The sequence below is a fragment of the Cervus elaphus genome, chromosome 24, assembly GCF_910594005.1.
Source record: "Cervus elaphus chromosome 24, mCerEla1.1, whole genome shotgun sequence".
Lineage (NCBI taxonomy): Eukaryota > Metazoa > Chordata > Mammalia > Artiodactyla > Cervidae > Cervus > Cervus elaphus.
The window spans coordinates 59,385,712-59,412,823 of record NC_057838.1 but is presented as its reverse complement, the minus strand read 5'-3'; the positions used below and the strand labels follow the sequence as shown (position 1 = coordinate 59,412,823).

The 27,112-nt window shown below is 63.7% G+C and overlaps 2 protein-coding genes across 4 annotated transcripts in view; one reads left to right on the top strand and one right to left on the bottom strand.

Annotated features, from left to right (window-relative positions):
- The first annotated feature begins 1,024 nt into the window (after positions 1-1,024).
- On the top strand, positions 1,025-26,838 carry STAB1 (stabilin 1). 2 transcript variants are annotated; one of them, XM_043886613.1, is made up of 69 exons: positions 1,039-1,232; positions 5,369-5,505; positions 5,838-5,953; positions 6,165-6,250; positions 6,330-6,399; positions 6,791-6,886; positions 7,150-7,260; positions 7,494-7,690; positions 7,896-8,026; positions 8,203-8,327; positions 8,608-8,687; positions 8,872-9,009; positions 9,149-9,289; positions 9,430-9,492; positions 9,791-9,904; positions 9,982-10,035; positions 10,275-10,355; positions 10,697-10,855; positions 11,265-11,327; positions 11,565-11,660; positions 11,906-11,992; positions 12,280-12,391; positions 12,824-13,010; positions 13,117-13,210; positions 13,321-13,479; positions 14,798-14,893; positions 15,435-15,530; positions 15,672-15,719; positions 15,868-15,998; positions 16,154-16,265; positions 16,626-16,703; positions 16,794-16,892; positions 17,020-17,118; positions 17,200-17,331; positions 17,534-17,662; positions 17,823-17,879; positions 18,272-18,355; positions 18,813-19,008; positions 19,127-19,222; positions 19,315-19,360; positions 19,454-19,530; positions 19,699-19,824; positions 20,006-20,079; positions 20,212-20,286; positions 20,530-20,652; positions 20,927-20,974; positions 21,171-21,248; positions 21,364-21,510; positions 21,862-22,002; positions 22,107-22,166; positions 22,425-22,601; positions 22,685-22,771; positions 22,879-23,028; positions 23,130-23,186; positions 23,267-23,468; positions 23,811-23,960; positions 24,050-24,154; positions 24,283-24,390; positions 24,479-24,672; positions 24,768-24,912; positions 24,992-25,125; positions 25,215-25,380; positions 25,461-25,570; positions 25,653-25,772; positions 25,854-26,003; positions 26,083-26,187; positions 26,267-26,413; positions 26,496-26,612; positions 26,688-26,838. In XM_043886613.1, the coding sequence occupies exons 1-69, from the start codon at positions 1,152-1,154 to the stop codon at positions 26,742-26,744; spliced, it is 7,707 nt and encodes a 2,568-aa protein (XP_043742548.1). In that variant the 5' UTR covers positions 1,039-1,151; the 3' UTR covers positions 26,745-26,838. The 2 variants fall into 2 exon arrangements, with proteins under 2 accessions (XP_043742550.1, XP_043742548.1); XM_043886615.1 differs by lacking the exons at positions 24,768-24,912; positions 24,992-25,125; positions 25,215-25,380; ... (5 more) ...; positions 26,496-26,612; positions 26,688-26,838 and having other exon boundaries at positions 1,025-1,232; positions 24,321-24,390; positions 24,479-24,619.
- Positions 26,753-27,112, bottom strand: part of NT5DC2 (5'-nucleotidase domain containing 2) — a 53,723-nt gene continuing 53,363 nt past the window's right edge. For both annotated transcript variants that reach the window (XM_043886619.1, XM_043886618.1), the window contains exon 13: positions 26,753-27,092. In XM_043886619.1, coding sequence (XP_043742554.1) covers positions 26,831-27,092 — 262 coding nt within the window. In that variant the 3' untranslated portion in view covers positions 26,753-26,830. The remainder of the gene's footprint in view (positions 27,093-27,112) is intronic.

The window sequence follows — 27,112 nt, the reverse complement described above, 5'->3', positions numbered from 1 at the left end:
GGGGTCATCTGCAGTGTAGTCGGGGGCAGGGTACCCCACAAGCCACAGACCTGGGATTGGATCCTTCCACTGGTTAGCCGAGCAATCTTGGATGAAATTCCCTACCCCTCTGAGCCTCCATTCATCCCACCAATCTGAACGGAATATCTGTGTGTGAATCAGCCAGACTCCATCCCTGCTCTCCCATAGCTGACATTCCAGCAGGGGATGGAAAATAAATAAACCGGTGTTCGCTGGTGGCCAGTGCTAGAAGGAGGTGCAGGCTGGAGACCTCTGACCTGAGAATGAACTTTGTGGTGAGTCTTGTGAGGATCTGGGGGGTAATAGCACTGCCAAGGGAGCTTATCCTATGCTTAACATATTGATAGAAAAACCTGTGGTGGAGCAGAGAAGGGGGAGCAGGCAGCAGGTCAGAGGGGCCAGCCTGGTGTGGAGGGGGTTGCAAGGCGCAGGGGGAAGCCTCAGGACTGAGTGGAGACTGGACTGGGGCAAGAGAGCTACTGGCAGTGGGGGTGCCCCCTGGGAGAGGGGATTTGGCGGGGATGGGGATCCGGGGGTGGTGGAGGCTGAGTGGGGCAAACTCAGTCGAAGGTGAGCAAGTGAAGCTGGGCAGGTGAGGGGAACAGCTTCCTCTTAGCACAGAGGCCGGCAGGTGCCCTGAGCAGCTGGACAGATGGAGGCAGGCAGACCAGATTCTGAGGCTGCCCTCTCCCTGACCCCCCAGAACCCCCCAGAGCTTCTGAATGAAACATGCTATAGGGGCTTGTAGAGGCTTGGGGTGGGGAGTTGTCTGCATCTGCCCCTGAATGGGCTTCGCCAACTCTGATAGACCCCAGGCTTGTGGCTAATGGTGGGCTTGGAGGCTGTGATGCTAGGAGGAGGGTCCCAGGCCAGGAAGCCCCAAGCAGGGCCCAGGCATCCATGTAGGGGTCAGTGGCCAGCACCTTCCCTTCCGCCTGCAGGCTGCTGATATGCAGGAGGAAATCCTGGCGGGTTCCTGTTGGGGGGAGCTGGCGGGGCCTCCCGGCTGCTTTTAAAGCGCCTGCCCGCCCCGTCCTGCCTGCTCGCGAAGTGCCTGCCTCCTGAGCTCGTTCCCCACGCCGCTGCCCTGATTCTGTCCCGGACAACGTGCCCGCCAGCCGCCACCGGCCATGGCAGGGCCCCGTGGCCGCCTCCTGCTCTGCTTCCTGGCTCTCTGCCTGGCAGGCCTCAGCTTCGTTGGGGGGCAGAAGGTGAGTATGAGCTCGTCACCGGGGGGCATGATATCCAGGCTCTCCTGGCCATGGTGGGAGCAAGGAGGGTGTGCTCATGGAGCAGGCCCAGGGCTGGCGACACACGGCAGCTGCTTCTTGTCTGACCTTCTCTGAGCCGGACGGAGGGCTGGGCTCTTGTGCCCACTTCCCCAGGCTGAGGTCTGTGTTTTCGCTGCTTTGGGGTGGCAGAGAAGGTCAGCCTTCCCTCCTGTCTCTGGCTAGGCAGCTAGGTGGTGTGAGCAGCTCCCCTAGGGCTCCCCAGCCTGAGGGTTAGGGGTACGGAGCCAGGCCCATCCCCCTGCCTGGAATGAGGCCCGGTTTCTCTGTGGCTCTGGCTTGGGGGTGGGAGATGTGATCACCCCGAACCTTGCAGAGCTGACAGAGGCTCACGTGGGCCGTGCGTAGGCGTGCTGGGTGTGTGTGCACGTGTGTGTGCTTGTGTTCTGCCCTGAGAGTGCCCAGGGGCACAGTGAGTTCTTTTCATACCCAGTCCTCCTGGGCAAACAGCAGCCACCAATCAAGAGTGGCTGTTCGCCACGTACACAGCCCTGGGAGCAGGGATGTCATGCCTTCGAATCTTCCCAGTCCCCGAGCAGTGGGCCCTGTTCTCCGCCTGAGGCAGCCAAGGCCCAGGGATTATAGAGACAGGTTAGTCCTGCTCCGGAGTCACGCTCTGCAAGTCCCGATCCGGCCACAAGGAAGGAGCCGACAGGGTCCGAGGGTACGGCTGTCGGGTTCACGTGCACAAGCCCCCTTCGGACTGCCTGTCTGCAGATCCGCCCAGGCCCCATTGTGGGGATGTTATCCCGACCGGAGTTTCTGTAAGAGCCCCCTGCCCTCGGCATGGTGACAGCCCTCGAATCACTGACAGGCAGACTGAGGTCTTGCCCAGGGCCCCACTGCCAGGCAGGACCAGGTGGGGACCCAGGCCCCATGCCACCATGGGGCTCACTTATTCGCCTGTGGTCCCTCAGAGGAGGGGTGGGGAGAGGGGCCTCCTCAGCTTCAGGGCCCCGTCAGGGTTGGGGATGGGCAGATCTGAGGCTGACAAAGTCAGGGTGAGGAAGAGCCGAGGGTTTCAGGCCATGCTGAGCCCTGCAAGTGGTTCCTGCTCCCTCCCTGCCTCAGTTTCCTCACGTGTACAGTGCAAGGGGATTTGAAAGGCCACCTCACATTCTTGTGACAGGGGTCTTTGGAGGGATACTCAGGCTGGGAGTTTCTCCTTGTCACGTGTGTGCTGCATGCTAAGTCGCTTTAGTTGTGTCCGACTCTTTGCGACCCCGTGGACCGTAACCCACCAGGCTCCTCTGTCCGTGGGATTCTCCAGGCAAGAATACTGGAGTGGGTTGCCATTTCCTTCTCCAGGGGATCTTCCCGACCCAGGGATTAAACCCATGTCTCTTAGTCTTCTGCATTGGCAGGGGGGTTCTTTACCACTAGCACCATCTGGGAAGCCCTTTCTCGTCACAGACCACCTGTAAATCTGCCTTCTGGGGCTGGGGCTCAGCCAGCCTGGGCAAGGGAAGTGGGCTCTGGGGTTCTTGTCAGGAATGTGTCAACGCTGGCCTCTCAGCACTTTCGGCACCTTGCGTAGCAGGAGACTCAGTGTGAACATTAGGAAGCCGAGGCTCTGAGGGGATGGGATGACTTCTGGGTCACACAGTTAGTGAGGAGTAGGACTCTGACACACGGAGGTTCAGGCAGTAGAGTCAGGGAAGGCTTCCTGGAGGAGGGGGCTTAGCACCTGCCTATCCAAGTCTCACCCAGTACCCCTTTCTGCTGGGCACGTGCTGCTACAAGTGAAGCCTGCAGTCTTCAGCTGGGGTTTGAGGGGAGAGGGACATTGATCTATACAGCAAGAAGTTTGGTGGATCCCTTGGTCTCGAGGGAGTTTGGGTTTTGGGCCCTAGACCCCAGCTTGGGGGAATTTCTTTCATCTTCTCTCAACAAGCTCAACACCTCGTGTCTCCTTAACTTCCCCAGCAGTTCTCTGTGGGAAGCAGACGTTGCAGAATCAGTTCTGGATTAGGACAGGCAGGGGGGCAGTGCCCGCCCGGCTCAGACGGGTCCTGAGATGCCCTCGGGAAGAAGGGAATCTGATTCAGCACTCGGCTGGGATCCAGCCGCACTCCACCCAGTGGGATCAGTGGTGAGGTTATAGGCCGCCAGGCAGAGGGGGCCTGAATGCCCACCTCCGATGAGGTCCCGGAGAGGTGTGATTTGGTCACTGGTTTATCCATCCATCCATCACCGATTTACAGATGCAACATCTAGTGAATGCGTATCCACTCCACCAACAGGGCACAGGTTCCAGTTTCCTCCCATGCCGGCAACTCGTGCCCCACTTAATGGAACCCCCTTCTGTCCAGGAGTAAGGACGGTGCCCTCTCGCTGGTCCCCAGGCCCCTGGTGATGATGCTGGCAGCTGTGTCTGGCTGGCCAGGTGGTCCTAAGGGGAACCAGCTGCATGCCAAGCCTTTGCCCTGAGCCAGCAGCTGCCTGGCTGGGAGTTGCCCAACTTCCTAGTTGCTCCCTGGGTCAGCAAAGCCCGAGCGTCAGGATGGGGAATGAGACCACAGCATCCAGCCTACAGCCAGCCTGAGGCCCCCCACAGCAACTTCCCTCTTCGCAGACCACAGAGGGAGCGGAAAAGGCCAAATCGCAGCAGTGGGGAAGAGGCTCTGGGCCCTTCATGTTCACCAGAAAAGGGTTCAGGCACTATTTCTCCTTTTCTCTCTCTTGGAGAGCCACACATCTGTGATGTGTTCTAGGAAAGAGATATTCTGGGTTCGCTCCCTTTGGAGTCTGTTCAGCATTTTTTAGATGGGAACGTCTCAGCTTCTCCAGGCCAGGCCTCAAGTCCCTGAAACCTCTCCTCATCAAAATTCTCCTCCCTGGGGTCTCTTCTCCACCGGCAGCAGCCGGGAATGTCGCTCCAGGTCAGTGCTGGAGAAGGTTGGAACGTTGTTGCCATAATGGTAGCCCCAGTGGTGGTGGACTTGGAGCTGTAAGGCCAGCAGGTGGGACTTCGGGCTTTCTTGGCACTTGGATGACTCCCTTCCCCTGTCCCCTGCTCTGTTCTCCATGCAGCAGTCAGAGGACCCACTGAAAACACAAGTGAGTCCTGGCACTCCTCCGGACTCTACCTCCCCTCGCTGGCCTGGCCCCAGCCCCTCTGCCTGTCTCTGCCTCATCACACGCAGCCGTTTGCTTCTTCCCACTTCCTGGCTTTTGTCTCTCCTGTCCCCTCTGCCAGGAGCACTGCCTCTGACCAGTTTTCATGCATCCTGCAGGTCCCAGCTCAACTGCCGCCTCTGCGGGACGCCACATGGGTCCTCTCAGCTCCCTCACTGCCAACACTGCCTGCCTAGTGATGGGCAGTGGCCCCCTGGGTCCCAGCTGGCATGTGGGGTCATGGGTCAGGCCTGGATCAGGGCTTGGGGCCGCTTGGCCCAAACTCAGACTCCCTCCCACATGCCTGCTCATGTGGGTCAATTGCAGGCATGGTGCCGGCTGCTGGGCCTCTGACCTGAGGGAGCAAGCAGGGCCCTTGGCTGGCGGAGGGGTCAGTCAGCATAGAGCTCGGGATGTGCTGAGTAGAGGGCCAGCTGGGCGGCCAGCCCCACACGTGTGGCTGAAGCTCTCGTCCTGCCTGGGGGTGGGATGGTGTGGCCGTGTCCCCCTCCCCAGCAGTGTCTGTGTCACTTTGTGTTTATGTTTAAATGAAAGGTGAGGATGAGCACTAGGTTGGGAGTCTAGGTTCAAGTCCCTGAGCGGCTCCGGGCGAGGGCCACTTGCCCGGAGTTCAGTTCCCTCCTCTGAATCACCCAGAATGGAACAAAAATGGCAGATGCCCTTTGTGTCAGAAGGCAGAGACTCAGGCTTCTGTGCGTGCCTCCGGGCCCCCAGGCAGAGGTGGGCGGCTGTGGACGTAGGGACGCACTGTGTCAGAGGACAGCCTGTGACAGGCAGGGTCCCCCCAGACTCAGGGCCTCCTCGATGACCAGATGGGGAGTCAGCGCCTAGAGAGAGGGGTGCTAGGCCTCGCTGTGATCACGAGTCCTGGCTGTGTGCAGCGTCCAGGTCCCTCACTCCAAACCCTGCCCCTGGCCCAGGTCCAGTCCAAACGCTGCGATGTGAAGACCAAGTTCATCACTCACATACCCTGCACCCCGTGCCCCGCCATCAAGAAGCGAGTGTGTCCCTTGGGTTGGATTCGGGCCTTTCCAGAGAAGATCTCACAGGACTGCCGGTGTGTGTCCCCACCGTTGCTTGCTTCCAGGGGTGTCCTGTGGGGTGGCAGGGGACCAGGAGGGCCTGGCAGGCCTGGGGAGTGAGGGCAGGGATTCACTCATGTACCTGTCTCTTTGCCCCTCCAGTGGGACAGAGGTAGGAAGGGAGAAAGGAGAAAGAGGTGGGCCAAGTACTATTTACTGAGCGTCCGCAGTGGACCAGGCCCTGTGCTCAGCTCGGGGCCAGGAGGGAAGGGATGGGGGCGTAATAAGAGCTGCGGAACCCAGGGAGGCTGGGCTGGGGGCTGCAGGGGGCGGTCCTCCTGTCACCCTGCCCATCCTTGGTCCCCAGATACGAGGTCCAGCTAGGGGACTCTCTGTTGTCCATGAGCGGCTGCAGCCTGGAGTGCTGGAAGGACGTGGTGCAGAAGGCCTGCTGCCCTGGCTACTGGGGGTCCCAGTGCTATGGTACGGAGGTGGGGGGGGGTCCCAGCCCTGCTCCTCATGCCCCCGCCTGCCAGCATGCCCCTTCATCTGGCTCATTTAATGCACAGCTTGGCCACTTGACTCTGGCTGCCCCCAGGGGAGGGACCACATCTGGGGCTGCCCAGAGCTGCTGGGCTTGGGCGAACCAGAGGTCCTCGGGGCAGACCTGAGTTCTGTGGTGGGGGGTTTACAGAGTGCCCTGGCGGTGCCGAGACCCCATGCAGCGGCCATGGGACCTGCCTGGATGGCATAGATGGGAACGGGACCTGCGTGTGCCAGGTGAGGGCCTGGTGGCGCTGGGTGAGGGGGGCGGGGCGGGCGTGAGGGGCTGTGCTAACTTGGTGCATCTCTCCACCAGGAGAACTTCGGTGGCTCAGCCTGCCAGGAGTGTCGGGACCCCAACCGGTTTGGGCCTGACTGCCAGTCAGGTGAGCGCTGGCCCAGCAGGAGGGCAGGGCCAGTGTCCACTTGGGGGCCAGTGTGGACCCAGTCCCTCCAACCAACCACTGTCAGACTCCCTCCCAGCCATCCAGCCTCACACATCTCCTCTGGGGACATGAGCTTTGCTTGATCACATCTCTAGCCCTTGCACGTGCTGTTCTTGGAGGCCTGCTCCTGACAGCCTTCCCTGAGCCCCCACACGAGGCCAGGTGCCTGCGCTGGGCTCCCACCTCCCCTGCGGTCCTGCCCCATACCTCTGTCATCTGGAGGTTGTGCCTGCGGGCGCTGAGTTCTGGAGATGCAGAGGGCAAGGACTTTCATCCCCATGTGCCTGCCGGGTGGGGCTGGGATCCCACCTTCCCTGTGTGTCCCTCCCAGTGTGCAGCTGTGTATTCGGCGTGTGCAGCCACGGGCCGCGCGGGGATGGAAGCTGCCTGTGCTTCGCTGGATACACTGGACCCCGCTGTGACCGCGGTGAGCAGCTGCTGGGCTAGCACTCCTCACTGGCCAGAGCAGGATGGGACCTCCGCCTGCAGCCCCACTTCCTTCTAAGTGTGAGAGACACACAGCTGGCTGGGGGAGGTCTCATCTGAAACCTTCACCGCCCACAGGCCTAGAGAGGGTGGGGCCCTGGCCAGGGTCACATAGCAGAGTGGGCAGAGCCTCTTCACTCCAGTGTTCCTCCTCAGCCTGGAACCTGGAGCTGCTGCAATAAATCCTCTCCTTTCTCCACTCAGAGATGCTCAAGTGCCTGGCCCTGAACTGTCCCCGGAACTCCCATTGCTCTGAAGAGGCCCCCAGCTGTAGCTGCCTGCCTGGCTACACCCAGCAGGGTGGCGAGTGCCGGGGTAAGTCAGAGGTCTAGAGGAGGCCAGGGCCCCAGCTCAGGGCGAGCATCCTTTTAAAGCAGTAATCTGACCATTTTCAGGGAGGGAGAGCTGTCCCTGACAGAGGGAAATAGGGCCCGTCCCCCAGGTGTGGATCAGCCTGCTCACCGTCTCTTGGCCATCCTGGTTAGAGGCTGTAGAGGGCGGCGATTCTGGGGGCCTGGCTCACGTGGGCTCTCTCTGTGCCCCCACAGCCTCTGACCCCTGCCAGCCGTCACCATGCTCCCCACTTGCCCAGTGCTCTGTGGGCCCCAGGGGGCAGGCCCAGTGTCGCTGCCCTGAGAACTACCACGGGGATGGGACGGTGTGTCTGCCCCAGGACCCGTGCGTCACCAACAACGGCGGCTGCCCCAGCAACTCCACCTTGTGTCTGTACAGGAAGCCAGGCCAGGTGAGCTGGCGGCCCCCAGCGCTCCCCCCACTCACTCTGGCTGTGGGTCTGTCACGGCTCTCCTAGGAGCCTCAGCTGCCCCATTTGTAAAACGGGAGGAGGATGGCAGCCCGCTTCTGGGAGGGTAGCCGTGGGGGCCCAGCGGAACTCTCTGGGTTCTCATGGACATGGTATCACCCCCACCCTTCCCGTCCGGGCGGGCCAGGCCTCCTGCTCATGTAAGCCAGGCCTGGTCAGCATTGCCCACGATAGCTCCGCGGGCTGCTTCGCCTACTGCTCCGCCTTCTCCTGTGACCGCTCCGCCACCTGCCAGGTGACCCCTGATGGAAAGACCAGGTGAGCATGGGGGCCTCGGACTGGGCCCCAGGGACAGGGAGAGGGCCGCTGGGCCGGGGCAAGTGTGTGCCCGTGTGAACCTCGGGGCTTGTGCGGATGGTGGGTGAGGGTTGGGAGGGGGAGCCTGGTCATGCCCCCCCAATCTGACTGGTTTCTATTTCTAACCACGTCCCCAGCTGCGTGTGCAAGGAGGGCGAGGTCGGGGACGGGCGCGCCTGCTACGGACACCTGCTCCACGAGGTGCAGAAGGCGAGCCAGACGAGCATGCTACTGCGGCTGAGAGTCAGCTTTGCCATGCTGGGTGTGTGACCCTGCCACCCGCCTGAGACCCCGCCCCTCACACCCAGCAGCCTTGGTGGACTCTCTGGAGATGCCTTGTTTCTCTGCCCAAGAGCTGTAGAAGCAGAGCATGCCTGGGGTGCATGATGGAGGTGGGAGCTAGCCCCCAAGATGCTGATGTCCTCATTTACCCGAGACCTACCCCAACATCTCCACCCCACACCCCCCACAACTCTCCAAGACCCAGGACTGATGCCTGCGGGCCTCCCAGACCATTCTGACACGCCCCCTCCTGCCCCCAGACCAGGGCTGCCGGGAGATCCTCAGCACGTCGGGCCCGTTCACTGTGCTGGCACCTCTCGTCTCCTCCAGGACCATGAACGTGAGCCCCCGCCTCCTCCCTGGACCCGCCCCAGGCTGCAGGGCCTGCAGAGCGTCCCCACCGCCCGCGCGCTCTGGGACCCTAGCCCTGGGAGGCCCCCTGTCCCCACATTGCTTGGGCGGAGTGGCACAAAGAGGACCGCCCGCCCTGGGCCCACTCGGCACCCCCGCCCCTGTGCCCGCAGGCATCCGTCGCCCAGCAGCTGTGCAGACAGCACATCATCGCCGGCCAGCACATGCTTGAGGAGGCGGGGAGCCAGGCTCCACGCCGGTGGTGGACGCTGGCCGGGCAGGAGATCACTGTTAGTTTCAGCCGCTTCAGGGTAAGCAGGGGCCTCCTCCTGGGGACCAGAGGAGTCACAGGTGGGGAATACAGCCCAGGAGAAGGCGTGGAGGCAGACAGAGCCTTAGGACAAGGGGTGGGTGTTTGGAGTCTGAGTCAAAGATCTCATGTCTCATCAGAAATATACCTACAAATACCAAGACCTGCCGCAGCAGACATTCACCATCCACAAGGCCAACTACCCAGCGGCCAACGGCCTCTTCCACGTCGTCACTGCCTTGAGGTTGCAGCCCCCACCAGAGCTCCCTGAGGACCCCAAGGTGAGCTAGAGTCCCCCAGCCCTGTGCCACTGGATGACCTCTGACCCTCACTGAGTTCAGAGAAGGTCCCGGGGCAGTTCTGGGCAGGGCTGGAGCAGAGCTCCTTCCCCTCTGGGCCTCACGCTCGCGCCTTCTTACAGAGGACCATTGGCCAGATCCTGGCCTCCAATGAGGTGTTCAGCCGGTTTGAAACCATCCTGGAGGTGAGTCTGGGGGAAAGGTCCCAGCCCATCTGATCTTCTGGGTCAGGACCCCTCACTGCCCAGAATGTAGCTCCACAGTGCTCTGGGTTTCCGGAGTAGGACGGGCCTTGGCCCACGCCCCCATCCCAGAACCTGCCCATCCGCACTCTGAGGCTCTGTGGTAGCATGAAGACATTGCCAGTGTCTCCCACTTACTTCTGGTGGGCGTCCCCTGTAGGCTGAGCTCCACAGGGCCCAGGCAGGACCTAGAGGTAAGAGCTGGCCACGGAGCCCACAAGCCTCTTTCTCACCACTACAGAACTGCGGGCTGCCTTCCTTCCTCGATGGGCCCGGGCCCTTCACAGTCTTTGCCCCCAGCAATGAGGCAGTGGATGGCTTGCGGGATGGCCGCCTGGTCTACCTCTTCACGGCAGTAAGCTCATCATAGAGACGGGGCTGGGGATATAGGGCCCAGAGCCTTGAGCAGCCAAGACTCCTCTCTCCTGCCAGGGTCTTTCCAAACTGCAGGAACTGGTGAGGTACCACGTCTACAACCATGGCCAGGTGAGAGGTCCTCTGGGAGGGTGGCCAGCTGACACCTGCCTCTGGGCCCTCAGAGGATGTGTCTGCAGAGTCCGGTCTTCCCCCGGGGCCCCTTCTCCTCCCCACTGCCAGCTGGACTCTGCAGCACAGGGAAGAGTCTGGGGACCAAGGTGGTAGCCGCAAGTCACCTGGGCAGGACTGGGCATGGCTCCAAAGTGTGGCCAGTGCCCGGCCTAAAGCCACCCTCTCCTCCACCTCAGCTGACTGTTGAAAAGCTCATCGCCAAGGGTCGGGTGCTCACCATGGCAAACCAGATCCTGGCTGTGAATATCTCAGAGGAGGTGAGCTCCACAGGGATGGACCAGTGGAGGGGCTGGTGATGACCAGCCAGTGTCAAGCCTCTTTCAGACCTGCTGTTGTGCTGTGAGCCCAGGCAGGCCCTGGTGGGGGTCATTTGGGAGCAGGCACAACCCAAATCCCTCTCCTGGGTCCCAGCAAACTCGGGGGGGCTCTGTGTGGCAGAAACCTCATGGATCAGGGTGTGGAGGCTGGAGCAGTTCTGCCAGGGCAGGAGATGTTGCCAGGGAAGGGGTGAAGAGGTGGCCGGCAGGGTGGGCCTCAACAGCACGTTGAGTGCAGAGGTGGGGGCCAGGCCGAGGATGCACTCTGGGCTCTGCCACAGGGGCGCATCCTGCTGGGACCTGAGGGGGTCCCCCTGCGGAGAGTGGACGTGCTGGCTGCCAACGGTGTGATCCACATGCTGGAGGGCATCCTGCTGCCCCCGACCATCCTGCCCATCCTGCCCAAGCTCTGCAACGAGGAGCAGCATGCGGTCGTGGCGGTGAGTGCCGCTTACGTGGGGGTCATCTTTCAGGGAGGAGAGGCGCCTCTTTCTAGTCCTCTAGAGAGTGGGTGGCTCTGGGGCTTGGGCGTAGGCCCTACAGTTTGGCCTGGATGCCCCACGCCCAGCCCTCAGCAGTCCTCCTGACGGACCCTTGGCCTTCACTCACGCCTCTCCACCCTGTTTCCAGCCTCCCCGCCCAGGCCTCGGCTGCTCTCACACGAGCTCTCTCACCACGAGGCCTTCGCCCTCTTCCCTCTGCCTGGAATGCCCCCTCCCCACTCCCCTTTCCCCTCCTGTGCTGGCTCTTCTCCTATCTCAGGCCTGGGCTCAGTGCCACCGTCTGAGGGTTTGCTAAATAAATAAACCATGACTAACCCTTCTCCCCTCCTCCCCCTGCCCTGCCCAGGGCTCCTGTGTGGACTGCCAAGCCCTGAACACCAGCACGTGCCCTCCCAACAGCGTGAAGCTGGTGAGCATCCCCTGGGCCAGTCCTCGGGGGCTGACTCCTGACTGCCCAGCGAGGTTTCTGCCCTGGGTCAGGGTGGGGAAGCTCGGCTGGGAGACTCGGCTGGCCCTGGAGGCATAGCCCCGCTGACAGTGGAAGTGCCCGGCCCAGGGGTGGGGGTGAGGTCCTCTGACCAGGGCTGCCTGGTGAGGGGGCCGGCCCAGGACCCGTCTGCTGACCAGCCTGGCCCTGCCCACCCAGGACATCTCTCCTGAGGAGTGTGTCTACATCCACGACCCTACTGGGCTCAACGTCCTGAAGAAGGGCTGCGCCCACTACTGCAACCAGACCATCCAGGTGAGCCTGGGCATGGGATGCTCGCTCCCTGGTGACCCGGGGCACTGGGTTCTCCTCGGGAGCCCCCCAGGATGGCTGGGTGGGCTGCCATCCTCAGAGAGTTGTTCTGCATCCTAATGGTGGAAAAGGTGTCCCAGAGGGGCCTCGCCCACCCCCTGCTCCAGACACAGGACCAGGGAGCAGAAGCCAGCTGACCGGGGGGTCAGCGTGGCTCCCAGTGGACCCTCAGATGTGTTCTCTTACAGAAACCTGGCTGCTGCAAAGGATTTTTTGGGCCCGACTGTCTACAGTGTCCTGGGGGCTTTTCCAACCCCTGCTATGGCAAAGGCAATGTGAGTCCCCTCCTGCCCTGGCATGAGCGGTGGGGGGTGGGGATAGGGGTGCCTAGGGTGAGCAGAAGTCACCCATGAACCTTCCAGGGCCAGGTGCCTTTTAGGGGGCTGGTTCTTTTGGCAGCATCTGTGATTCAAGGTCTCTTCCAGCAGGAGGTCTTCTGTAGGGAGCAGGAGCGCAAAGTTAGCCTCCTAACGCTCCCTGCTCCTGGGGAGAAGGGGTGTTGGGGGAGAGGGTGTGGATAATCGCCTCCCAGTGACTGTTCTTGCCTCCTGCCCACCCCCAGTGCAGCGATGGGGTCCAGGGCAGTGGGGCCTGCCTCTGCTTCCCAGACTACAAGGGCATCGCCTGCCACATCTGCTCCAACCCAAACAAGCATGGAGACCAGTGCCAGGAAGGTGGGTGGTCCTGGCCAAGGCCCCCTGCCAGGGAGATAAAGGGTCTGCTTGCAAGGGGGTCTGGGGACTCCCAAGACATGAAATACAACCTCAGGTCATGGAGAAGGTTTTGGAAACACAAGCAGATGTCTGTTTGATCCATGCCAGAAAGACAACCACAGTTCAAACTAAAGCGTGCAGGGTTTAGGTCAGACACACAGAAGAACTTTCTGATGGTGTTGGGAGCAGGCAGCTAGAAGAGGGTGACTGCAAGCAATGAATTGCTCTGCTCTTGTTTCTTCCTCTCTCCTTCTGAGTCTGGGATGACTTGACTCTGCGACGCTGCAGTCAGACCTCTTCTGGCTGCTCCAGTCCCGGCGTTGCCCAGCTGCATCCTGGCTCCCAGCCAGCCATACCTCTGCCTCAGTTTCCCTGCTCCATCTGCTCTTGCAGACTGCGGTTGTGTCCACGGTCTATGTGACAACCGTCCGGGCAGTGGGGGGGTGTGCCAGCATGGCACGTGTGCCCCAGGCTTCAGCGGCCGCTTCTGCAACGAGTCCACGGTGAGCTGCGGGTCCAGGGAGCAGGCCCAGCAGTGCCACCCACACGCCCGCTGCGTTAACCAGGGTGGTGTCGCCAGGTGAGGACGTGGGCTCCCTCTCTGCCCCCCACCCGCCGTGACTGTTTGTCAGTTTGCTCAGAGCTCCCTGAGGCTCACCGGAGGCCCTTCGTCCACCCACCCCCAGGTGTCTCTGTCTGGATGGCTTTGAGGGTGACGGCTTCTCCTGCACACCCAGCAACCCCTGCTCCCGCCCGGACCGCGGCGGGTGCTCGGAGAACGTGAGCCTGGCCCCTGCCCTGGAGACCTGACCCGTGGGCTAGAGGCGGGACTCCCTCATCCCCAACCTGCCACCCTGCCGCCCTGAGTCCTTCATCCACGGCTCTCACAGGCTGAGTGTGTCCCTGGGGCCCGGGGCGCCCACCGCTGCACATGCCACAAAGGCTGGAGTGGGGATGGTCGTGTCTGCGTGGCCATCGACGAGTGTGAGCTGGCCTCGCGAGGCGGCTGCCATGCTGACGCCATCTGCAGCTATGTGGGACCCGGGCAGGTGAGCTTGGCAGGCCTCAACAGAGCAGGGTGGGGTGGGGGTTGGGGGACTCTCCCCCTAGCTCATCTGCCTCTAGCAACATCCACTCTAAGAATTCAAGCTCAGGGTCTCAAACCTCAGGCACAAATGAGAATCCAGTTCTGAAATGTTGAGTTGTACAATCTGAAAGCAGTGGACAGGTAGGTGCTACGAGCCAGCATGAAGGTCACGATAGTTTGAGAGGAAGGTACGTTCCATTGCCAGTCTAGGGCAGCATTGTTTCCAGACCAGAAGGCTGTGACTCCTGCCTCTCTGGGTGAGGACTCATATAACCAAGAATCCACAAGATCTCTGCTCTAACTGGCCGCTGGGGCTGTTGTCTTATGACAAGTAGCTCATCCACTCGCTTGCTGGTTTCCCACAGATCACCAGCCGCCTGTCACATGCGAGTCACTGTTCTAGATGTAGGGATTCAGTCCTGAGCAAAAGCTAGAAGAGACCCCTGCCCCAAGGAGAGTGACATCCTGAAATCTTTAGACTTGTGCACATCCAGCTTTGGGACTTGGGAGTCTCAGATTCCAGTCACAGGATTTCAGAACCTGAAACCATCCCTGTGAAGCCTGTCAGGCCTGGTGAGCCTGGTGTTGAAGAATCGAACATGCAAGTTGGGAGGCCAGGCCTGGCTGTGTCAAGGTCAGCCTCTGGGTGGCCTGGGCTGGTGCAGGGAACCATGGGGCTCCCTCTGCTCCTGGACCACAGCCATGGGGTCTTAGCAGAGGCACTCAGGTGACCAGAGAGCTGGATGTGAACTCCATTAGGAGCTTTCAAGTTCAGAGCTGAGGATGGAGTACGCAAGTGGAGGTGCCCCCAACATGCAGAGAGGGGCAGCTGAGATGCAGAAAGTTTCACTAGTGGCTCCCCTGCAGTGTGGACCAGCCCAGGGACACCGGCATTTAGCGGGGAGGATTGGGGCAGCCAAGCAGAGTGATGGGGTAGCAGGTGGGATCCCAGCCACCATCTCTGGGCTGGCCTAGGCAGGACTTGCCCACTCACCACATGCTGCAGACCTCAGCAGCCTGGCCGGGCCCCAGGCTCCATGGGAGGCCCTTCCCGACGGCATCACTTCCTGGGATTCTTCCTGAGAGCCAGTCTCCCTTCAGGGCCTCAGTCTCTGCACTGGAACATGGCCCTCCGAGGGTAGGGCTAGGAAAAGCTCCTCAGGGGTCTAAATGGGCCTCCCAAGCGGAGCGCGCCCATCGTGGGCTGAGCAGTTGGGGAGGAAAGGGTTTCATGCTTCTGGTGAGATGAGGCTCCCTGCCCCCAACCTCTCCGTCTCCAGAGCTGGTGCACCTGCAAGCTGGGCTTCGCGGGAGACGGCTACATGTGCAGTCCCATTGACCCCTGCCGGGCGGGCAACGGCGGCTGCCATGATTTGGTGAGGGGGACCCTGAGAGGTCTCCGTGTCCAGGGGAGGCATCGGACGTGGGGGAGGTTGGCCCTAGCAGTGTCCCTGTCTCCGGTCAGGATTGGGATCCTTCTGAACCCCAAATCTGAACCCTGTCACCTGCTTGCCCATAAGACAGAGCTTTGATTCCTCCTCATGAAGGCTGCACCCCTGCCCAGACTCCATCCCCACTGCCCGTCCCGCCTCCCCGCCCCATACCTTTGGCCTGGCTAGCTCTTCCTGCTCTCAGCTCCGGCCTCTCCTGAGGGTCCAGGGCCTCCCAGCTGCCCCAGTCTGCTGTGGTGGGTTAGGGTGACCCATGTCAAATGCTCACTGGTCGTGGGGGGCAGGGCCAGGCCCAGCAAAGGAGCCGCTTGAACACAGACTGGGTCGGGGGAGAGACCTGTGGTAGGGGTGGGTAGGCGGACAGACAAGAGGATGGGCCAGGGTGAGTGGAGAGGTGGAGGGGGGGATGCTATCCTGCTCGCCAAACGGGTGCTGAATGGAGGCCGTGTCTGCCCTTCCACCCCAGGCCACCTGCCGGGCAGTGGGGGGAGGCCAGCGGCTCTGCACATGCCCCCCTGGCTATGGGGGTGATGGCTTCAGTTGCTACGGAGACATCCTCAAGGTGAGTGGTTCCCTGCTCTCTGACAGGAGTCCTCTCATGTACTCGGGGTTGGGGAGGGCTGTGGGGCAGTGCTCAGGGTCCCCGGGAAGGGGCTCAAGTCTGACCCTAGACAGGTGACTTCAGCTTTTTCTCTCCCTTCAGGAGCTGGAGGCAAATGCCCACTTCTCCGTCTTCTACCAGTGGATCAAGGTAGGATCGGGCGGAATGCCGGGGCTGGGGACTCACATCCAGGACACGTAACAGCTGAGGGTGGAGGGCCAGCCCGGAGGCCGGGGACTGCGATCTCAAAGTGGTGGCTGCCTTCATGACTCCTGTACCCCACACACCGCGTGCACAGGGGGCCGGCATCACTCTTCCTGCCGACAGCCGAGTCACAGCCCTGGTGCCCTCAGAGTCTGCCATCCGTCGGCTGAGCACCAAGGACCAGGCCTTCTGGCTTCAGCCAAGGATGCTGCCGCAGCTGGTCAGGTGGGCTGCCAGGGCTGGGCTCTGGGAGGAGGCTCTTGTGCAAGACCCAGCCCCTCCCCAGAGATCCTCAACTTGGCATGTGTTCACCCTTTGGGGTGAAGTGTATAGGTTACACTAGCCTGGTTCCATGGCCCCCCTAAAACGTGTCCCTCCAGGGCCCATTTTCTCCAGGGCGCCCTGTCCGAGGATGAGCTGGCTCGGCTGCACGGGCAGAATGTATCCACCCTGAACCCCGCCGTGCGCTGGGAGATTCACAACGTCAGTGGGGTATGTGGTGAGCTTTGGGCAGAAGGGGCCCTACGGGCATGGGGGCAATTCGAGTGGTGGCTGCAGGCTTCCCAGCCCAGGGTCCCCTCACCCGGCCAGGGCCGAGCGCAGACACTGTGCTCAGGACACATTCACTGCTGGGCAGCGTCTTCGGGCCGGAGTGACTGCCCGGCTGAGGGTTGTCTGTCCATTGTGGTCTGCATGTGCATGCCTGGGCCCCAGCGAGGGTCTGTGTGCCCATGGGGTAGGTCCTGAGTCTGAGGATGTCCAGGCTGGTTGGGTGCCTTGCGGCCAGCAGCCTCTGTTGGTGCTACCCCCGCTCGTAAGTGTCTGCATGAGCTCTTCCCTTCTACCTTCCAGAGGATCTGGGTGCAAAACGCCAGCGTGGTTGTGGCTGACCTCCTTGCCACCAATGGTGTCCTACATGTCCTCAGCCAGGTATGGCTGGAGGGGGGTGTGCGCACCGGGAAGCTTCTAGTCAGGCCGGGGGGCAGGGACGTGCTGAGCGGCCCCCGTGCTCCATGCCAGGTCTTACTGCCTCCACGAGGGGCTGTGCCGGCGGGGCAGGGATTGCTGCAGCAGCTGGACTCCGTGCCCGCCTTCCACCTCTTCCGGGAGCTGCTGCAGGTAAGGGCGGGCGGAGGGGGGCGTCCGGTCAGGGGCGCCTTCCCCCTGGCTGTGTCCTGGCTTCTGGCTCCCAGGGTGAGGACTGAGGGCGAGCGGGCCACCCCTGACACCTGCCCCCTGCCCCTAGCGCCACAGGCTGGTTCCCCAGATTGAGGCTGCCACCGCCTACACCATCTTCGTGCCAACCAACCGCTCTCTGGAGGCCCAGGCCAACAGCAGCAGCCTGGTGAGATCACTGGGACCGGGGCCACCAGGGGCGGGCCAGCCTGCCATCCCACGGCCCCTGAGCTTCTCCTCCTCGCTCCAGGACGCGGACGTCGTGCGACACCACGTGATCCTGGGCGAGGCGCTCTCCACGGAGGCCCTGGGCAAGGGGGGGCACCGCACCTCCCTCCTGGGGCCCGCCCATTGGCTTGTCTTCTATAACCACAGTGGCCAGGTTGGCACTGGGCGGGGGGCAGGCCAAGGAGACCCTGCCCCAGGCACCCTGCCCCGAGCACCCCTTTCCTTTGGGGTCCAGGGATGGCCTCCCCAGTCCATGGGGTTACGCCAGGTCTGGGGTGCCTCCCTGGCCTGCAGCCCCTGAGGTGAGGGTGGGGAGGGACTGGGGAGAGGGGCTCAGCCTCTGCCCCCCACCCCAGCCCGAGGTGAACCATGTGCCGCTGGAAGGCCCTGTGCTGCAGGCCCCTGGCCGCTCGCTCTTCGGCCTGTCTGCGGTCCTGACGGTGGGCTCAAGCCGCTGCCTGCACAGCCACGCAGAGGCCCTGCGGGTAAGAGGCCAGGCGGCAGGGGGCAGTGAAGAGCTGGAGGCGCCGGCCGGAGGGAGGGCGCCTGGGGAGGGTGGGAGAGCTGCTAGCCCGCCGAGGAGGCCAGGTGGCTTTGGAGCCCCCGCCTCAGGACCGCCTGATCCTCTGCCCTCTTTCTCCTCAGGAGAAATGTGTGAACTGTAGCCGGAAATTCCGCTGCTCTCAGGGCTACCAGCTGGAGGTGAGAAGGGGCCCGGCTCATTCTGTCCCTGCTTCAGCGGCTCTCACGCGCCCAAGGTGCCCAGGCTCCCCGGCCCAGCTCTGCTCACCCGGGTGTGGGCTCCTGGACAGTGTGGGCCACTCGACTCCCCTGGATGCCCGGAGGCCTGGGTCAGGTCTGCCCAGAGGAGGCCTCACCCAGACTGGCGGCCTGAAGCCTTGCCCCTGCGGCCCGCGCCCGGGTCTCACCCGCGCTGTCTTCCTGGGGTCCGTCCTGGTCCTCCTTTGACCCTTGTGCTGTCTGTCCTGCTCACCTGTCTCACGCGCTGATCGCTGTAGTCTGTCTGTCTCCCCATCCACCACCTTGCCCGTCCCTGACCGCTGGCTGAGCCTTCTGCCTGTCCCCGTTTCCAGGACACCCCCAGGAAGAGTTGTGTCTACCGGTCTGGCTACTCCTTCTCCCGGGGCTGTTCGTACACATGTGCCAAGAAGATCCAGGTTTGCCCTGAAACAGGCCCCCCACCCCACCCCCCAGCTTTGACCAGAGAGGAGGAGGTGGGAGAGGGCCAGGGCAGGAGGCCAGATTAGGCTTCAGGGGCAGTGGCGGGGGCTGGTACGAAGATGAAGCCGGGAAGCCATGGCGGCGCCGAGGAAGGGGACGGGAGAGAGGGCTGAGGTTGGAGGGGCTGGTGTGTGTCCCTGAGGCCGTGTCTCCAGGGACTGGGGGTGCGGAGCTGGGGAAGGGGCTCAGCCTGGAGCTGACTGCACCAGCCAAGCCCTGGGGGCAGCAGTGGGGCAAGCTGTGCCCCACACCGTGGGGTCCGGTCTGGCCCTTCTTTCAGTTCTGCTGCGGAGGCTTGTAGAGGGCAGGCTCCGTTTCTCCATGGCCCCAAGATGCCCGGCCCTGCCGTCCCCCATGGTTTCCCACCCCCTGACGTCCTCACGCCCCCCGCAGGTGCCCGACTGCTGCCCTGGCTTCTTCGGCACCCTGTGCGAGCCGTGCCCGGGGGGTCTAGGCGGTGTGTGCTCGGGCCACGGGCAGTGCCAGGACCGGCTCCTGGGCAGCGGGGAGTGCCGCTGCCGCGAGGGCTTCCACGGAACGGCCTGTGAGATGTGCGAGCTGGGCCGCTACGGGCCCAACTGCACCGGAGGTGAACCCGGGGGACGGGCAGGAGAGGTGGGGATGCCGCCAGGGGCAGCGGGCATGGAGGCCCCGGGGCAGGGCACCAGCTGACGCCTGTCACCCCCCACCCCCCGTCCTCCTCCCAGTGTGCGACTGTGAACACGGGCTGTGCCAGGAGGGCCTCCGCGGGGACGGAAGCTGCGTCTGCAACGTGGGTTGGCAGGGCCTACGCTGCAACCAGAGTGAGGAGTGGCCCCCCGGGGAGAGGGGCGAGTCCTGGGGAGGTGGTTCCGGGGTCCGCGTGGTCAGAACCATCATCCTCCTACCCCTCCAGAAATCAGTGGCCCTCAGTGCCTGCAGAAGTGTGACCCCAATGCCAAGTGAGTGAGCTCAGCCCTGGGGCCAGTGGGCGGGGGCACTGGGGCCGGGGCGGGGGGCCGACAGGCCCGCCTGAGCTGTTGCTGTCCCCCTAGCTGCGTGCAGGACTCGGGTGCAGCCCCTGCCTGTGTCTGCGCCGCGGGGTACTCGGGCGACGGCGTCTCCTGTTCAGGTCCAGCCACTCCACTGCCCCAGAGCCCTTTCTGCGCCCTTTAGATCCAGTCTCTGTCCCCTCTGGGGTCTCACCCCTCGCCCTGGCCTTCCCCTTTCTCCTCCTGGTCCCTGCTGTCCCACGGCCCCCCCACCCTGCTCACAGCTCTCTGGGCCCGTCTGCCCCTAGTGGTGGACCCGTGTGCGCATGACCACGGCGGCTGCTCCCCCCACGCCAACTGCACGACCGTGGCACCAGGTCAGCGGACGTGCACCTGCCTGGACGGCTACACGGGCGACGGGGAGCTGTGCCAGGGTGAGGCTGGGGGGCCCCACGAGGCCCGATGCCGGCTGGGGGTGGAGTCTGGCTTCAGTCAGGCCAGGACGGGCTGGGGGGGCACACGGGAGTGTGGGTTCTGAGAGTAGGGGGCGAGCACCCGGATGGATGGACGGATGGACAGAGGGGCCACCCCTCATCCCAGCGCGTCTTCCCCCAGAAGCCAACAGCTGTCTCATCCACCATGGGAGCTGCCACATGCATGCCGACTGTATCTCCACAGGCCCCCAGCAGGTGAGACAACTGGGGGAACGGCACACTGGGGCTGGGCCGCCCCCCTCCGGGTGCGGCGCTCCTAGGAACAGGCCTTCGGAGGGGCGCGCCTCCATCCGGCAGCCCCTCTCCTCTGACTGGGATCTGTGACAGGTCTCCTGCAGCTGCCGCGAAGGTTATAGTGGGGACGGCATCCGGGCCTGTGTGCTCCTGGACCCCTGCTCCCAGGTCAGGCCCCCAGGGCACCCCCAGTGTCAAAGAGGGAGGGGCTGGGGAGGGGTGACCAGCCTTCCGGAGCCCCAGCGGGGTCCTGAGGGCCTCTGGAGGGAGGGCCACCTTCGCCACAAGGTCAGGCCTGACCAGGAGGAAACGGGGCTCTGGGGCTTGGACAGGGAAGCTCGCGGCCCCTTCCCCAGGGCTGGCCGAGGAGTCCTGGGAGTCGCTGCTGCCTCTCTCCTGTCCCCACCGCAGAACAACGGAGGCTGCAGCCCCTACGCCGTGTGCAAAAGCACGGGGGATGGCCAGAGGACGTGCACCTGCGACGCAGTCCGCACCGTGGGGGATGGCTTCACATGCCGAGCCCGCGTCAGCCTGGTAATGATGCCCGGGGGGACCCCGACCCAACCCTGGCAGTGCCCCCCGTGGGCCTAAGCCATGGTATTGGCTATTGCTCCTGACACCTGACTCCACCTGGGCCTGACCCAGTTACGGTCCATGAAACCCGTTCTGATCCCAGAGCAGACTGCCCTGGCTTTCCTTTCCTCATCTCTGCCTCGGCCAGCCCTTGGGCTCCTGGTGCTGGAACAAGCACCAGCCCTGACTGCAGGCCGACCAGACTCTGAGCTGACCCTTGCCTTCCCTGCCTCAGGAGCTGCTTCGGGACAAGCACGCCTCCTTCTTCAGCCTCCATCTCCTGGTGAGTGACCAGCTGGCCTGCACATCCTTGGTCTAGCCTGGGTCGCTCTGACCTGCAGGTCCCTTGATAATCTCATTTGCTCAGAAGCTGGCTGGTTTGGTTTCTGAGTCCAGGTCTTTCCTGAAAAATCAGTAGATGCCTTGAGTTGGTCCCAAGTTGACTTTCTTCCTATCAAGCTGTTACCCTCTCCCCTCAGGAATACAAGGACCTCAAGGGGGACGGGCCTTTCACAGTCTTTGTGCCTCATGCAGATCTAATGACCAACATGTCACAGGTAACTCAGCCCTTGGAGCAAGGCTGGGGAGGGGTGGCCCTGCTGGGCTGTGGGCACTGCCTGGGCACAGAGGCGGGAGTGAGGGCGCCCTTGACCCACGTGGCTCCCGCTCCAGGACGAGCTGGCCCGGATCCGCGCCAACCGCCAGCTTGTGTTCCGCTACCACGTCGTCGGCTGCCGGCAGCTGCGGAGCCAGGAGCTGCTGGAGGAGGGCTACGCCACTGCACTCTCAGGGCATCCGCTGCGCTTCAGCGAGAGGGAGGTAGGCCCCGCTCCGCCTGCCCCGACACAGGCTGGCCACTGACCCAGGTCTCCACCGCGCTCAGCGTCCTCGCCTGCGCCTTCAAAACCCTCTCACCTTCCCAGGGCGGCTTTCCTGACAGGGTGACTCCAGCCCTGGGTGCTACCTCCTACCAGCCAGGGGCTAGTCCTGGGCGTCTGAGTTTGGCCCAGTGTCCACGGGGCTCCCACCAGCCAAATCCAACAGCTGTTTCCCCGGGCAGGAGGCGAAACCCACCCTCTGCCTTGATCCTGCCCCCACTTCCTCCCCCAAGACTTGCCCAACCAGGCCCCCCACCACTTGGCTTCCTTCCACCCCGGGCCCACCCCCCAGGGCAGCATCTACATCAATGACTTCGCGCGTGTGGTGAGCAGCGACCAGGAGGCTGTGAACGGTGTCCTGCATTTCATCGACCGTGTCCTGCTGCCGCCTGAAGTGCTGCACTGGGAAGCTGACGCTGCCCCAGCTCCACGGGTAGGACCTGGGTGCGGGCCTGGGACCCTCCCTCCCCTCCCTCCCTCCCCTCCCTCCCCTCCCTCCCCTCCCGAACTCGCTGCTCATTGAGCCCCTGTCCCCAGAGAAACTTCACCGCTGCTGCAGAGACCTTCGGTTACAAGATCTTCAGCGGCCTCGTGACGGTACTGCCCCCGTGTGTGAGCTTTGCAGTGTGTGCCCATGTGCATGTGTGCGTGTGTACACGTGGGTGACTGTCGGTGTGTGCGCTGATACGTGCCCGCACACCTGACTGCACGCATGTATGTCGGCCTGGGATGGCTGCAGAGGAGTGTGGCTGGTGGGGAGATCACCGGGTCCCGGGAGCCCCTGCAGTGCGGGCCCCTCCATCGGCCCACTGGCCTCGGCCGAGGCTGTGACTGCCACACCTCCTCTCTCACCAGATGGCTGGCCTCCTGCCCCTGCTTCAAGATCCCTTCCACAGGCCACTCACCATGCTGTGGCCCACAGACTCCGCCCTACAAGCCCTGCCTCCCGATCGCCAGGCCTGGCTCTACCATAAGGACCACCGTGACAAGCTGGCAGCCATTCTGCGGGGCCACGTGATCCGCAACGTCGAGGTGGGTGCACCCCCAGGGCGTGGTCCCTACTGCCTGCCACTCAGGCTGCCCACCCAGCTCCAACTGTGGCTCCATGTGTTCAGGCCTTGGCGTCTGACCTGCCCAACCTGGGCTCCCTGCGCACCATGCATGGGACCCCCATCTCCTTCTCCTGCAGCCGCGCACGGCCGGTGAGTCTGGGGAAGCTTGAATGGGGGGGCAGGAGGCAGGGGCCGGGACGGTGGGGGCTGCAGTACACCTGTGACACCCCCCCCTACTCCACACCCTTCCCCGGCAGGGCGCGCTCACGGTGGGAGAGGACGACGCCCGAATTGTGCAGCGACACCTGCCCTTTGAGGGGGGCCTGGCCTACGGCATTGACCAGCTGCTGGAGCCGCCTGGCCTTGGTGCCCGCTGTGACCGCTTTGAGACCCGACCGCTGTGGCTGGTGAGGGAGGCCACAGGCCAGAGGCGGAGGGGGGTGTCAAGGCCACTGGCACTGTCCTGTCCACCCTCTCGACTTGCCATGTTGCCTTCCTTTCCTCACAGAAAGTTTGCAGCATTTGTGGGCTAGAACCCCCCTGCCCTCCGGGCTCACAGGAGCAGGTAAGGGGCTGGGTGCTAGGTGGTGGGGCCCGGGAGGGCCCAACAAGTGCAGGTTTGCAGCCCGATCCCTCTTGGCCCAGGGCAGCCCCGAGGCATGCTGGCGCTACTTCTCCAAGTTCTGGACGTCCCCTCCGCTGCACTCCTTGGCCCTGCGCGGTGTGTGGACCCGGCCCAGCCACTGGGGTCAGCCCCAAGGCCTGGGCAGAGGCTGCTACCGCAACTGTGTCACCACCACCTGGAAGCCCAGCTGCTGCCCTGGGCACTACGGCAGCGAGTGCCGAGGTGAGTGTCCCGAGGCTGCAGACTCTGCTGACCGGCCCTCCCAGCCCCCAAGACGGCCGGGGGCACAGCTCTGGCCGCTGAATCTCAGATAGGGGCTCGGGGTGGTCAGGCTGGGGTGAGTGGACCCACAGGAGAGTGTTCTGAGCGGAGGTGGCTGTGTAGGTGGTAGGGTCCTGGTGGACTGGGCTAGGGGTCCGGGTGTTCTCCAGGGCACGGGGGCTGCTTGTGCTGGAGCCTCTGCTGCCACTGGGTGGAGGATGGAGTGTGTCCAGGCTAGGGGTGCATGTGCGGGGCTCCTGACGAGGCCCCTGACCTCACCTCTCTCCTCACCCCCTCCCCGAGCCTGCCCTGGTGGCGCCAGCAGCCCCTGTAACCACCGCGGCACGTGCATGGACGGCATGAGCGGCAGCGGGGAGTGTAGGTGCCACGCGCGCTTCGCCGGCACGGCCTGTGAGCTCTGTGCCCCAGGAGCCTTCGGGCCCCTGTGCCAAGGTAGGCTGTGCTGCCCGGCCCGGCCCGGCCCGGCCCCCTGACCGCCTTGGCCTGTGTGCCAACACCGTCCTTCCTGTCCCTCCCCCCAGCCTGCAACTGTACCTCCCACGGCCGCTGTGATGAGGGCCTGGGGGGCTCCGGCTCCTGCTTCTGTGAGGAGGGCTGGACGGGGCCACGCTGTGAGGTGCAGCTGGGTGAGTGGGCCCTGTGCTTATGCCCACCCTGCACACACCAGTGCGTGCCCCAAGTGCACACTCGGATGGAAGGGAGTCCAGGAGGGCAGCCACTAACCTGGATGTGTGGGGTGGGCCCTGGGGGACAGAGCTGCAGCCTGTGTGTGCTCCGCCCTGCGCACCCCAGGCCGTGTGCCGCGCTGGCAACAGCTGTGAGTGCAGCCTGGGCTATGAAGGGGACGGCCGCACATGCACAGGTGAGCAGGGGTGCAGGGGTGGAGGGCCCCCTCCCCTCCCCTCCCCTCCCGTTACCCGGTCCAACCCCGCCCTCCCCGCCCTCCCCAGTGGTGGACCTGTGCCAGGATGGGCGTGGTGGCTGCAGCGAGCACGCCAACTGCAGCCAGGAGGGCACAGCGGTCACCTGCACCTGCTGGCCAGACTACGAGGGCGACGGCTGGAGCTGCCGGGCCCGCAACCCCTGTGAGGATGGCCACCGCGGGGGCTGCAGCGAGCACGCCGACTGCCTGAACACTGGGCCGGTGAGCAGAGGGCGCCAAGCCACAGGGCGGAGGTGGGGGAGCCGATTTTGGCTGCCCCAGGCCCTGAAGGGTGCCCACCTGCTCTCCTGCCCCAGAACGCACGGCGCTGTGTGTGCCATGCCGGCTACGTGGGCGATGGACTGCAGTGTCTGCTGGAACCCGAGCCGCCCGTGGACCGCTGCCTGGACCGGCCACCTCCCTGTCACGCGGATGCCGTGTGCACCGACCTGCACTTCCAGGGTGTGCTTCCCCGCCCCTTCCCCACACCCCTGCTTGACCCGGCGGTGGCCCACTGACCGCGCATCCCTCCCCTCTGCAGAGAAGCGAGCTGGTGTCTTCCACCTCCAGGCCCCCAGTGGCCCTTACGGCCTGAACTTCTCAGAGGCCGAGGCGGCTTGTGGGGCCCAGGGAGCTGTCCTTGCCTCTCTCCTTCAGCTCTCTGCTGCCCAGCAGGTATGTGGGGCCTGGGAGTCTGGAGCCAAGCCTGTGGGGGCTCTTTTCAGTTGGGCCTTGGGTCTCAGCCTCTGCTTGTCCTGTTACAGCTGGGCCTCCATCTCTGCCTTGTGGGCTGGCTGGCCAACGGCTCGGCTGCCCACCCCGTCGTCTTCCCCGCGGCAGACTGTGGGGATGGCCAGGTGGGCGTGGTCAGCCTGGGCGCCCGGGAGAACCGCTCGGAGCGCTGGGACGCCTACTGCTTCCGCATGCAAGGTTCGGCCGCCCCCCAAGCCCGCTCACTGCTCTGCCTCTCCCTGCTGACCCACTCACTCGCTGCGCTGCCTTCCCTGCAGACGTGGCCTGCCGATGCCGCAATGGCTTCGTGGGTGATGGGACCAGCGTGTGCAATGGGAAGCTGCTGGATGTACTGGCCACCACTGCCAACTTCTCCACCTTCTATGGGGTACCCAGGGGCCAGGGGTGTGGTGCGGCGGGGATCCTTATGGAGGGAACCCACCCACAACCCTGTGTCCCACCATCTCCAGATGCTACTGGGTTACGCCAATGCCACCCCGAGGGGTCTTGAGTTTCTGGACTTCCTGGATGACGAACACACCTACAAGACACTCTTCGTCCCTGTCAACGAAGGTTTTGTCGACAACATGGTAACATGGAGTGTGGGGAGGGCAGGGCCTGGTTCTGCTTTCTGTGGTTGGTCCACGACAACAGCTGTGCTGTGCCCGCAGACACTGAGTGGTCCAGACCTGGAGCTGCACGCCTCCAACACCACCTTCCTGAGCACCAACGCGAGCCAGGGTGCCCTGCTTCCCGCCCACTCGGGCCTCAGCCTCGTCATCAGTGACCTGGGCCCTGGCAACGGTTCTCGGGCCCCTGAGGCAAGTCTGGAGGTGGCCCCTGCCCTGCTGGCCCAGCCCTCACTGATTATCACTGGGCCTGACTCTGGTCTCCTTACAGGTCCCAGGGGCAGTTGTGGTCAGCCGCGTCATCGTGTGGGACATCCTGGCCTTCAACGGCATCATCCACACGCTGGCCAGCCCCCTGCTGGCGCCCCCGCAGTCTGTGAGTTGAGCGTGGACAGGCAGAGCAGGGAGGGGTCAGGGGACCACTCCGGCCAGGTCCCTGATGCTCTTGTTTGCAGCGGGCAGTGGTGGCCCCGGAGGCCCCGCCTGTGGCAGCGGGCGTGGGGGCCGTGGTGGCTGCTGGAGCCGTCCTCGGCCTGGTGGCCGGAGCCCTCTACCTCCGTGCCCGAAGCCGGTCCACAGGCTTTGGCTTCTCTGCCTTCCAGGTAGCTGGGCTGGGGGCTGAGGGAGGTGTGGGGTCTGGGCCAGCAAGGCTGCTGAGGTCTCAGGACTCACCTGCTTTTCTAGGCAGAAGATGACGCTGCTGATGACTTCTCCCCGTGGCAGGAAGGGACCAGCCCCACTCTGGTCTCCGTCCCTAACCCGGTCTTTGGTAGCCAGGAGGCCTTCTGTGAGCCCTTCAATGTGAGTGTGAGGCTGGGGGTGTTGGGAAGGGGACCCAGTCTCGGCCCAGACACTAACCGACGATCCTCCCCTCAGGACTCGCTCCTGGAGGAGGACTTCCCCGACACACAGAGGATCCTCGAGGTGAAGTGACGCAGAGGCACGAGGGAGACGGCTTTTATTGCCCGGAGAGGGCGGGACAGGTGGGGCTGGGCCTGATCCAGACAATAAAGGTACTCTCAGCGGATGTGCGCCATGTCCCCCAGGAAGGGCGTCTTCATGCAGCCCGTGCAGAGCTGGTCCATCCAGAGTGGCGCCTCGTGCTGCAGGGGCGTGCGGCGGGGGTAGAAGGTGAAGTCCACGCGGTAGTTGAGCAGGCAGCTGAGGGAGGCCATGTAGAGGTCGGAGAAGCGCACGAGGCGCCGGGAGAAGTAGGTGGGGTTGTGGAAGGTGCGGAAGATGCTCCCGAACTGGGCGTTGAACAGGGCCTTGGTGACGCACCTGCCAGAGGAGACACGGGC